The sequence below is a fragment of the Oryctolagus cuniculus genome, chromosome 9, assembly GCF_051225735.1.
Source record: "Oryctolagus cuniculus isolate XC-2025 breed Fujian yellow rabbit chromosome 9, ASM5122573v1, whole genome shotgun sequence".
In the NCBI taxonomy this organism is placed as follows: domain Eukaryota; kingdom Metazoa; phylum Chordata; class Mammalia; order Lagomorpha; family Leporidae; genus Oryctolagus; species Oryctolagus cuniculus.
Window position 1 is genome coordinate 117,376,913 of NC_142875.1, and position 12,548 is coordinate 117,389,460.

At 42.6% G+C, this 12,548-nt stretch overlaps 1 protein-coding gene across 12 annotated transcripts in view; it reads left to right on the forward strand.

The window, feature by feature from the left end:
• Nucleotides 1-12,548, forward strand: part of AEBP2 (AE binding protein 2) — a 153,897-nt gene that overhangs the window by 26,755 nt on the left and 114,594 nt on the right. For 10 of the 12 annotated variants that reach the window (XM_089303902.1, XM_089303900.1, XM_089303904.1 and 7 more), the window contains one exon: nucleotides 9,970-10,177. The exons of the other annotated variants lie outside the window; for them this stretch is intronic. In XM_089303902.1, coding sequence (XP_089160028.1) covers nucleotides 9,986-10,177 — 192 coding nt within the window. In that variant the 5' untranslated portion in view covers nucleotides 9,970-9,985. The remainder of the gene's footprint in view (nucleotides 1-9,969; nucleotides 10,178-12,548) is intronic. 12 annotated transcript variants of the gene reach the window in all.

Sequence of the window (12,548 nt, forward strand, 5' to 3'; positions counted from 1 at the left end):
CAGAAGCATACTTTTTCCAGTCTGTTTCAGGAGACATTTAAGCTTTTACTCCACCTATTGGCAAGATGAGTAGTTCACAAACTTTATGGTTTTAGAACTTCCTTGCTTTCTAAATATTATTGAGGAACATGAATCACATCTCAAAAAAGCTTTTTAAAATACTTTTGAATAAACCAAAGAGGTTTTGTTTATGTGGGTTGTATTTATCACTTTTACAGGATTTGAAATTGAGATCAATATTTACTAATTAAAAATTAGGGACAGGCATTGTGGTGCAGTGAGTTGCTTAACTGTTTGGGATGCCCGCATCTCATATTAAAATGCCTGGTTTTGGGTTTGCCTGTGCTTCCAATTCAGCTTCTTGCTAATGTGCATGCTGGAAGGTAGCCAGATGATGGCTGAGTACCTGGGTCACTGCCACTCACATAGGATACATGCGTGGAGTTTCTGGCTTCTGGCTTTAGCCTGGTCTGGCCCCAGCTGTTGTGAGCATTTAAAGAGTAAGCCAGGGGATGGCAAATAGCTTTTTTTGTATGTGTATGTCACTCAACCTTTGAAAAATAAAAATTAATAATTAAACATTTAATTGAAAATTAAAATCAGAGTGGGCATTTGACACAGTGGTTTAAGATGATGCCTGGGACCACCATCATCCCGTGTTAGATTGCCTGGGTTTAAGTCTTGTCTCTGCTTCCTGTTCTAGCTTCTTGTTAGCATGCACTCTGGGAGACGGTAGGTGATGGCTTAAGAAGTTGGATCTCTGCCACCCACTTGGGAAAGTTGTGCAAGTTGGCTCAAGTGCTTGGGACCCTGCACCCACACGGGTGACCTGAATGGAGTTGAAGGCTCCTGGCTTTGACCAGGTCCAGACCCTGCTATTATAGGCATCTGAGGAGTGAATCAAAAAGTGGGAGCTGTTTATCTTTGTCTGCCTTTCTAGCGAATAGGTAAAAGTAAAAATGAAACAAACAAAAAAAATAAGTTACACATAGCACATATAATGCATTTAAAAATTTTATTTATTTGAGAGGGAGAGACGGAGAGAATGGTCTTCCATCTGCTGGCTTCCCAAATGGCTGCAATGGCCGGAGCTGAGCTGATCGGAAGCTAGGAGCTAGGAATTTCCTCCAGGTCTACCATGTGTGTGCAGGGGCCCAAGTACTTCGGCTGTCACTGCTGCCTACCCCAGCACCTTAGCAGAAAACAATCAGAAGCAGAGCATCCTGGACTCAAACCAGTGCTCTGTTAGGAATGCCAGCATCTCCAGTGGTGGTTTAACCCACTCTTCCCCAAGTACTGGATGTTTTGGTAATATGCCACTGCTTAGCAAGTGGTAGTTTCTTGAAGGTTTCTATAGATGTACATTAGTGAACTTTTTTTTTTTTTTTTTTAAGATATAGTTATTTATTTGAAAGGCAGAGTTACAGAGAAAGAAAGAGATCAATCTCCATCTGCTGGCTCACTCACCAAGTAGCTGCAGCATCCAGTACTGGACCAGGCTGAAGTAAGGAGCCTGGAACTCCCATCTGAGTCTCCCCTGTGGGTTCAGGGACCCAAGCACTTGAGCCACCCTCTGCTGCTTTCCCAGGCACAGTAGCAGGGAGCTGGATTGAAACTGGAGCAGCTGGGATTAGAATCAGCATACACATTTAATGCCAGCCTTGCAGGTAGCAGCTTAACTTGCTGTTCCATGACCACACCAGCCCTGTAATTTGGTTATGTTAAGACCATGGTTTTATCCTTTGCAAAATACTATAAATATCTGTGTATTGCTTCTTTTGCTGCTGTGCCTTGTCATTTCACAAAATTATCTTTATGATGTTCTCAGTGTTCACAGCCCTGTCAGCCACCAAAGCCTGGAGGTAATTTGTGTTCTCTAAGATGGGACTGTTCTTGGATAAATGAGTGAGTTGCCTTTGACTTCCCAGAGGAAATGGTTTTATTAAAAAAAGATTATTTATGTATTTCAAAGGCAGTAACAGATGGGGAAAGAGGTCTGTTGGTTCACTACCCAGATGTCCACAATGGCTGGGGCTGGGCCAAGCCGAAACCAGGAGTGTAGAATTCCATCTATATCTCTTAAGTGGATTGCAGGGGCCTACACACTTTAGATATCCTCGACTGCTTTCCCAGGTGCAATGGCAGGGGTCAGGAGTAGAAGCAGAGGAGTCAGGACTTGAATCAGAGCTCCCCTGTGGTATGCCAGCTTGTGCCATGGCTTAACTCTGTTGCATCACAACATTGGCCCTAAGGGAACCATTTATTTTTAATAAAATCATATATGTAGAAGCTGCTGGAGTAAAAATCTCTTAGTCTGCCAGGTAGTTTGTAAAAATTTTCATTGTTTTCAGTTGAAAGGCAGAGATGGAGAGAGATTTTCTATCCTCTGTTTCACTCCCCAAATGTCTGCAGCAGCCGGATGTAGGTCAGGACAGAGCTAGGAGCTGGGATTCTGTCCATGTCCCCCTTGTGGGTTGCAGGGACCCAAGTGTTTGAGCCATCATTTGTCATCTCACAGTGTGCATATTAAATAGCATGCTGTAATGGAAGCAGAAGAGGAAGGACTTGAACCTGAAATTTCAGTATGAGATGTGGGTGTTCAAGCAGTGACCTAACTGCTGTGCAAAATACTTGTCCCCAGATTTTTTTTTTAAACAAAGCTTATGGCAAAGAATAAATGTTAAGTGATAAATTTCTTACATCCCTCCTCCTTGAATATTGCATTGGAATTTCTAACAATATATGTCTTTTTTTTAACTTAGGGCTTCTCTGTTGTCATGGGGCATGTATGTATGTGTGGATGGTTCTGTGTGCATGAACCTGTGTGGGTGCCCTATGAGGTTACTTGAAAAAGTTTGTGGAAATCATGTGCTAGGAAAAAACTAAGCATGGGAATTTTGAACCTGGATAAGTTTTAGTTCCGTTACCCCTTGGGCTTTTTTTTTTTTTTTTTTTTTTTTTTTTTATTTGTTTGAAGGAGTTACAGAGTGGGGGCGAGAAACAGATCTACCACCCACTGGTTCCCTTCCCAGATGGATTTAACAGTCAGGGCTGGATCAGGCTGAAGCCAGGAGCTTAATCCAGGTCTCCCATTTGGGTGGTAAAAGCCCAAACACTTGAGCCATTTTCTTTTTCTTTTCCCAGGCCATTAGCAGGGAGCTGGATCAGAAGTAGAACAACTGGGACACAAACTGGTGCCCATATAGGATGCTGGCATTGCAGGTGGTGGCTTTATCCACTGTGCTAGTCCCTGGGCTTTTTTGAAGCAATTGTTTTTGTTTAAAGGATTTATTTATTTACTTGTGAGGCAGAGTTACAGACAGAGGTCTTCCATCTGCTGGTTCACTCCCCAAATGGCCGCAATAGCTGGAGCTGGAAGAATCCCAAGCTGGGAGCCAGGAGCTTCTTTCAGATCTCCCATGTGGGTGCAGGGATCCAAGCACTTGGGCCGTCTTCTACAGCTTTCCCAAGCCATTATCAGGGACCTAGATCGGAAGTGGAGCAACTAGGACTGAAAACGGTGCCAATAAGATGCTGGAGCCGCAGGCGAGTGCTTAATCTATTATAACACAGCGCCGGCCCCAAAGCACTTTTTTTTTTTTTTAAATGTTGGCTTTTATTTTATTTTTTTTAAAGATTTATTTATTTATTTGAAAGTCAGAGTTACAGAGATGAGAAGCAGAGAGAAAGAGAGGTCTTCCATCCATTGGTTCACTCCCCAATTGGCCGCAGTGGCTGGAGATGTGCTGATCCAGAGCCAGGAGCTTCTTCCGGGTCTCCCACATGGGTTCAGGGGCCCAAGGACCTGGGCCATCCTCTGCTGCTTTCCCAGGCCACAGCAGAGAGCTGGATCAGAAGAGGAGCAGCCGGGTCTCAAACCAGTGCCCATATGGGATGCCGGCGCTTCAGGCCAGGGCATTAACCCTCTGCACCATAGCGCCGGCCCCCAAAGCACTCTTACTTTTTTTTTTTTTTGACAGGCAGACTTAGATAGTGAGAGAGCGAGCGAGAAAGGTCTTCCCTCCGTTGGTCACTCCCCAAATGGCCACTAAGGCAGAAGCTGCGCCAATCCAAAGCTAGGAGCCAGGTTCTTCCTCCTGGTCTCCCATGCGGGTGTAGGGCCCAAGCACTTGGGCCATCCTCCACTGCCTTCCCAGGCCACAGCAGAGAGCTGGACTGGAAGAGGAGCAACCGGGACAGAATCTGGCGCCCTGACTGGGACTGGAACCTGGGGTGCCGGTGCCGCAGGCGTAGGATTAGCAAAGTGAGCTGTGGCGCTGGCCCCAAAGCACTCCTTTTTTTTTTTTTTTTTTTTTGACAGGCAGAGTGGACAGTTAGAGACAGAGAGAAAGGTCTTCCTTTGCCGTTGGTTCACCCCCCAGTGGCTGCTACGGCGGCGCATCGCGCTGATCGGAAGGCAGGAGCCAGGTGCTTCTCCTGGTCTCCCATGCAGGTGCAGGGCCCAAGCACCTGGGCCATAGCAGAGAGCTGGACTGGAAGAGGAGCAACTGGGACAGAATCCCGCGCCCTGACTGGGACTAGAACCCAGGGTTCCGGCGCCGCAGGCAGAGGATTAGCCTAGTGAGCCGTGGTGCCGGCTCCAAAGCACTCTTATAAGCTGATTTCTTCAACAGTCCGGTTAGCAGCAGCTGGATAATGATATCATTGAGAGAGCTCTTAGGTCATTGCTACTCACAGTGTCACAGTGGCAAATTCAACAAGTGGGCACTTGTTGAAAGTGCTCTATCTCAGGGTCTCACCCAAACCTCTTTATGTCAGAGTCTGCAATTAGTAAGATCCCAGGTTATTCATGCACATGTTAAAGTTTGTGAAACACTGCTTCACTTAATTAAAACTGAGTAGAGTGAGTGTGTTGTCTAGTTTAGGTTTTCTTCCAAATACCAGGCTGCTTAGGTATTTACATTTCACAGAATCAGTTACATATTCATTGAAAAGTAGAACTAACAGACTTTAGTATGTATGTGATTCTAGATACAAGATCCAGTGGATTGATTGTCTCTACTTCTGGTATTCTTGTTATCCAAACTATGGTGTGAAGGCTGCTGCTTTCCATGCAGTCCCTATCTAGCTCATGGTCCTGTCAAAAGAGGAAATGACCAGTCATTTGTCCTCCATGCCCCTTTGCTGCATCAGGACTTTTGCCTCATCAGCCTTAAGAATGCAGAGATTCTGGTTTCAGTGTGGATCTGAGGCTGATAGTAATCCTGGAGGCTTTGAATGGAATACTTCGTAAAATTCAGAGGAACCTAAGAGGGGCTGTGAAGCAAGACTTCATTTGGTCCTGCTAGGCTGAGGGTAACAGACGTGTGTGGGGGTATGTTGAGTGTTCCATAGTCTGGGAGGTGCCCATCCCCTTCTCTGCTATTACCTTTGCAGCTTAGTCCCTAGTGTTAGGGAGAGTTCATCTTAATACTTACATAATGCTGTCTTTCTGAGTGGAGCTATACCCACATGAAACTTTTCATTTGAATGATACTGCACGTAGACTGACTAAACAATGTGCGGTATTCATTGATACTTGGACTTTTTTTTTTTTTTTTATTTTATTTTTTGACAGGCAGAGTGGACAGTGAGAGAGAGAGACAGAGAGGAAGGTCTTCCTTTGCCGTTGGTTCACCCTCCAATGGCCGCCTCGGCTGGCGCGCTGCGGCCGGCGCACCGCGCTGATCCAAAGGCAGGAGCCAGGTGCTTCTCCTGGTCTCCCATGGGGTGCAGGGCCCAAGCACTTGGGCCATCCTCCACTGCACTCCCAGGCCACAGCAGAGAGCTGGCCTGGAAGAGGGGCAACCGGGACAGAATCCGGCATCCCGACCGGGACTAGAACCCGGGGTTCCGGCGCCGCAAGGCGGAGGATTAGCCTAGTGAGCCGCGGCGCCGGCCGATACTTGGACTTTTTTTAGTAAGATTCCCCTTCTGTGGTAAAGGTAACAAACACAAGTACATTAAGCCCCATGCAGATAAACTATATTGATGGCTGTGTCACAAGTCTGTATGAGTCTTTCAAAATTATTTATTTTTAAGATTTATTTATTTACTTGAAAGAATTAGGGAGGGACAGAGAGAGAACTTCCATCCACTGGTTCACTCCGCAGATGGTCACAACAGCTGGAGCTGGGCCAGGCTGAAGCAGTGAGACAGGAGTTTTTTCCAGGTCTCAGGTGGGTGGCAGGGGCCCCAAGCACTTGGGCCATCTTCCGTGGCTTTTCTCCTACTATTATTAGCAAGGAGCTGAGTCAGAAGGGGGGTAGCCAGGACTCAAACTGGTGTCCATAAGTGATGCCAGCATCACAGATGGCGACTTGACCTGTCATGCCACAATGCCAGCCCCTCAAAATTATTTTTAAAAATTTGTTTGTTCAATTTATTTGAAATGGGACCAACATTCTGGCACATGGTGTGAAGCTACTGCTTACAGTGCTGGCACCTATATTTGAGTGCTGGTTTGAGTCCCTGCTGCTCTGCTTCTGCCCACCTTCCTGTTAATAATGCACCTAAAAAGGCAGTGCAAGATGACCCAAGTACTTAGGCCTCTGACACTCAGGTGGAAGATCAGGAAGTTCCTGGCTCCTGATTTCAGCCTGATCCAGACTTGGCTGTAGCAGCCATTTAGGGAGTGAACCAGTGAATGGAAATATGTGTCTCCATGTTTCAAATCAATGAAACAATGAATCTTGAAAAGATTCTTACTTGAAAGGTAGAGATAGAGATAGTTCTTTTATCTGCTGGACAGGACCAGGCCAGAGTCAAGAGCTGGGAGCTCCATCTGCGTCTTTCATGTGGATGTCAGGGACCTAAGTACTTGAGCCATCACCTGCTGCTTTTCATCATGCATATTATCAAACTGGATTAATAAGCAGAGTCAGAAATGGAACCGAGGCACTCGAAGCAGCATTTTAACCTCTATGCCAAACACCTGTCCCTGTGAGTCTCTTTTGACCTTACTTTGCCTAATTAAAAGAGAAAAACTACTGGTTTGTTTTCTGCTCTTTGTGGATTTTTAAAATAAAAGTAGTATGGGTACATGCTTCTCTGCTAGTTTTGCTATCCTCCTCATAACCTACTGTGTTTTGTATATCCTTCTCAAGAGACTGCCTTTAGAAGATAGCTTTATCTAGATCTCCCTATTCCATTTATTTATGCAAATACAAATTCCTATCCTGTAACTTTGAGTTGTGTATGTTTTATTTAGCTATACCGTGGAGATTGAGTTTGTACCACAACAGTTCATTAAGGTTTATCATTTTTCCTGAGACTGTTCATAATTGAGTATGATTGATTGTTCACTTAGAGTTATATTTTGCTTTTGGAGTTGAATTAGTATGGTGTTTAAGTATGTGCTTACAGAATGTGTAACATAAAGCAAATCATGAGGAAAAGAGACAACAATTTCAGGGTTAAGAGCCTCATGAAACTTTAAATCTATAGTAGTTAAAAACGTTTATATTTCAGTATAGACAAGCCACCATACCCACGCTTTATTCCTGCAAAAACAGTACATGAATATTTAGATATTCAATAGCTGATTAACATTTGAGAGTGCAAAATTTGGGCAAACTTAAAGTGTTTAAATTTAGAATCCATGGTGACTGGTAGGTGGTAGTAAGCAGGATGAAATTAAAGATCCTTTAAAAGGAAATATTAACTGGTGGATAGTAAGCTAGATGAACCTAAAATATCTTTGAAAGCAAAATTTGAGACACTTTTCATGTCCAAATCATCCTACAGAAATATTTTTACTACCTTTTTAAAAGTATTTGTCCTTGATGTCGTACACAAATCATAAAGCTTATTTAATAAGTTAAGAAAATTCCTGTTTGCTTTCTTAGGTGTGAGTGAATAAGTTTATATTAGTATTTGGGTCAATATTTTTTAAAGAATATGTGCTGCATTTGTGATTGAAGTGTTATGACCTCTGCAAGTTTCAGATGATTCAGAAGATGGTTACATATAGCAGATAGTACAGAGAATTCATTGAATTTAGATTTAAATGCACTCTTTAGAAATTTTTCTGATAAAAAATTAGGGGGAAGCGCTGGCGCCGCGGCTCACTAGGCTAATCCTCCGCCTTGTGGCGCCAGCGCACCGGGTTCTAGTCCCGGTCGGGGCACCGGATTCTGTCCCGGTTGCCCCTCTTCCAGGCCGGCTCTCTGCTATGGCCTGGGAGTGCAGTGGAGGATGGCCCAGGTGCTTGGGCCCTGCACCTGCATGGGAGACCAGGAGAAGCACCTGGCTCCTGCCTTCAGATCAGTGTGGTGTGCCGGCCGCGGCGGCCATTGGAGGGTGAACCAACGGCAAATGGAAGACTTTTCTCTCTGTCTGTCTCTCACTGTCCACTCTGTCAAAAAAAAAAAAAAAAAATTAGGGGGAATGAAGCATACCCCTTAAAAGTTAATGTAATTTTCATAATTTAACTACTAGTATCTCTTAAATTGCAGTCAGTCTACAGTTTATTTTTTGAAAAAAAAAAAAAAAAATTTTTTTTTGACAGGCAGAGTGGACAGTGAGAGACAGAGAGAAAGGTCTTCCTTTGCCGTTGGTTCGCCCTCCAATGGCCGCCGCAGCTGGTGCACTGGGGCCGGCGCACCGCGCTGATCCGAAGGCAGGAGCCAGGTACTTCTCCTGGTCTCCCATGGGGTGCAGGGCCCAAGCACTTGGGCCATCCTCCACTGCACTCCCGGGCCACAGCAGAGAGCTGGCCTGGAAGAGGGGCAACCGGGACAGAATCCGGTGCCCCGACTGGGACTAGAACCCGGTGCGCTGGCGCCGCAAGGCGGAGGATTAGCCTAGTGAGCTGCGGCGCTGGGCTAGTTTTTGAATTTAATCTGAACATTTTTACTTTCTTACTGAAGCTGCTATCATGTACTGTGTTTTGAAGATATTGAAAAAAGTGAACTGCTTTTAAAATGAATGCAAAAGTGTGGTACATTTTATTAAGTTGTGGAATCTTAAAGATTCTGACTATAATATGTAATTTTTAAAATGAGTTTAAAAATTATCATGTATTACTTTGTTTAGTAAATAAAAAGGGGACCGGTGCCATGGCATAGTGGGTAAAGCCACTGCCTGTGCTGCTGGCAACCCATATGGGTACCAGTTCACGTCCCTACTGTTCCACTTCTAGTCCAGCTCCCCGTGTCTGGGAAAGCAGTGGAAGATGGCCAAGGGTTTGGGCCCCTGCACCCATGTGGGAGACCTGGAAGAAAGAAGCTCCTAGCTCCTGGCTTTAAATCAGCCCACCTCTGGCCATCACGGCCATTTGGGGAGTAAAATGGTAGATGGAAGATTTCTCTGTCTGTCTCTCTGCCTCTCTGCCTTTCCTTCTTTGTAACTCTGACTTTCAAATAAAAAGTAAAAGATTAGCTGGCATTTTTAGTCTTTATTGGTGAATAGAGATTAATGAAAAAAAAATTGAGGATCAGAAAAGACTATTTGGGTTTTGGTAAAATCAGAAAATTAAGTGAACCAAATTTGCTTTTTTTTTAAACAAAATTTCATGATTCTTTTGAGATGGGTTGAGGTAGGATATGGCACAATTTTCTCAGTTCAATGAATAGAAGTTAAGATTTCAGGTCAACAAGTGGTTTACAGATTCTGAATTGTTTACTGCTGAAAATAATTATTTGATGCTACTCAGAACTATCATAGGGATGAGGTATGATAAGCTTTGTGTGTGTGTGCGCGTTGTTCGCTTTTTTAGGGTATGATATTGGGGAGTTCTTGCGCTTAAAAGTTGCTTAAATTATTACATGTCTGTTTTGAGGAACTGTTGTGTTTCTGACTTGATCTGTACTTTACTGCCAACTGTTGTTTTCTAGTGGAGATTATGGTTGGTAAGCTCTGTTTATATGGAGTAGAATGTCAAGTGGTAATCTTAATTAAATATTTATAAGATCATATTCATATTAGTGAATTTCTAGGAATAACACAGCCTTTTTTCTTCTTTTGTAGCATAAGCAGTACTATAATGGATGTAGACAGCACAATTTCCAGTGGGCGTTCAACTCCAGCAATGATGAATGGACAAGGAAGCACTACTTCTTCAAGCAAAAATATTGCCTATAATTGTTGTTGGGACCAGTGCCAGGCTTGCTTCAACTCTAGCCCAGATCTGGCAGATCACATCCGTTCCATACATGTAGATGGTCAGCGAGGAGGGGTTGGTTTTGTCATTTCTTTTATTCACCACCTGTTGTCATTAGTTTTATTAACTCATAGTTGCTAGTTAGGCTTTTTTCATGAAAGTAATTTGGGATTATTTTTATGTAGACTATATATTCAAATAACCGTTTTCTTTTAATTACATCTTACAAACCTGATAGAATCAAATGAAAGTAGGATGTATTACGTGTTGGACTTCAGTTTGTCCTTAGGTGATAATGGGGCTGGTGTTGTGGCTAACAGGTGAAGCCTACCACCTGCAGTGCCAGCATCCCATATGAGCACTGGTTTGGATCCTGGCTAATCCACTTCTATCCAGCTCCCTGCTGGGAAAGCAGCCGAGTATGGCCTTAGCCTTTCTTTGCCCCAACATGGAGACCTGGAAGAAGTTTTTAGCTCTTGGCTTTGGACCAATTAAGCTGTGGCTATTTGGGGAGTGAACCAGTGGATGAAAGACCCCTCTGTCCCCTTCTCTCATAATTCTGCCTTTCAAATAAAATAAACAAATATTTAAAAAAAGAAAAAGGAAATTAGATTTTCTAAAATTAGTAGAAATATTATAAATGAACATGATTTATTTCACAGTTCTAATGTTTTGAATTGAGAGCATTTAGGAATTAACTATGTCCTGGATGTCCCTTGTCAGAGAGTCCTAGATGATCTGATGCTGAAGTTACCTGAAGAAACTGATAGTAACAGAATTGGAATGTGCCATACTCTTAAATGACAACCTGAACTCATTATCTGGGAGTGAGAATTAATCATCTTTCCCAGTCTTGCCAGAGCTCGCCCAGAAAGCTCTGATTTAATCAGTACCAGTCCATGCCCTTTCATGTATACATTTAATTATGTTCACTCACTCAAGTAACTTTTGTTGGATAGTGTATAAAGAGCTTAGGAAATTAAGTGAGTCAGTATGTAATGGGCCAAAGTACTAATTTATACTTTTTTTTGGCTTCACCTAGGTTTGTCTTGTAGTATGTTTTCCAGAAATTTATATTCTGTTGTAATTACAGATAAATTATTAGGTCATGCCTCAACTTACTGTCATTATACACAGACACTAAAATGGTTAAAATCATCATGGTTTAAGTAACTGTTTCAAAGATTATATTGATATTTAGGTCATATGATCTTTTTTAAAAAAGCATGCAGCCATGTAAACATCTTTTTTTAAAAAAAGGTTTTTTTTTTGTTTTTTTTTTTTTTTTTTAAATCTGAAAGGCAGAGTTACAGAAAGAGAGACAGAGACAGAGAATGATCTTCCATCCTCTGGTCTGCTCCTCACTCAAATGGCTGCAACAGCAGGATCTGGGCTGGTCCAAAACCACGAGCTTCATCCGTGTTTCCCACGTTGGTGCAGGGGCCCAAGTACTTGGACCATGCTCCACTGTTTTCCCACAGAGAGCTGGATCTGAAGTGGAGCAGCTGGGACTGAACCAGCATCCATATGGAATGTCAGCACTGCAGGTGCTGGCTTAACCCTCTGCGCCAAGATGCTGGCCCCAGCCCTAATATTTTAATCAGTTGTAATGTTTTTAAATTTTCAGAAATACTTGTCCATTTTATCTTATAGCATGTCAGAAATCTTACTCAAACTTGGTGGAGGAGATAGATGTCTTATTAAATTTAATATGAATGATGTCTGAGTAACTCAGTAAAAATGTGATACTTCCCCAATGTCTGTTAATGAACTTTGTCTTTCATACTGCATTTTCACTGTAAAACCCAGATCAGTACTTAAAGAGTGTTTAGTTTGACTCTCAGTCCCCATATGTCAGATATTTAGTACGAATTGTTTTACTGACTTGATTGCCTGGTTGTTAGAGATCTGCCTTTTGTGAACCAGTGCTTGGTATCACTTGGTATATACCACTTTTGAGCCAATACATATGCTTTGTTTTTGTCACTTAGTAGCCATATATAGATTCATGGATTATATAGGTCCCTGGAAATCTCTTAGTAGGTATAGCAGAATCTTACGTTCAGTAACTCAGAAGTCTTGGCTCCAACAGATTGAGTTGGCACATAGCCTTATGAGAATGTTCTCAGCCCTTTACAGATTTGTAGAAAAGATGCAGTTATAGGCTGAATTTTCTAAATTACGTGTCATATAATATTTGCCACTACATATACCTTATTTATATTACAGAAGTAGGCATGAAATTGTAGTATTTCTACCTAGATATAATCTTGCTAAACTGAAAATCATTATCATTTGTTTAACCCTTACTCAGAGTAATTACTTTATTACAAGTTATGAGATTTCTTGGCTAATTTTAAGAAAAACACTATTTGACCAAAGAAAAGAGTACAGATTTTTAAAGGATATTAATTGCTAAACTATAGTTGTAAAGGATCAAAGAAAT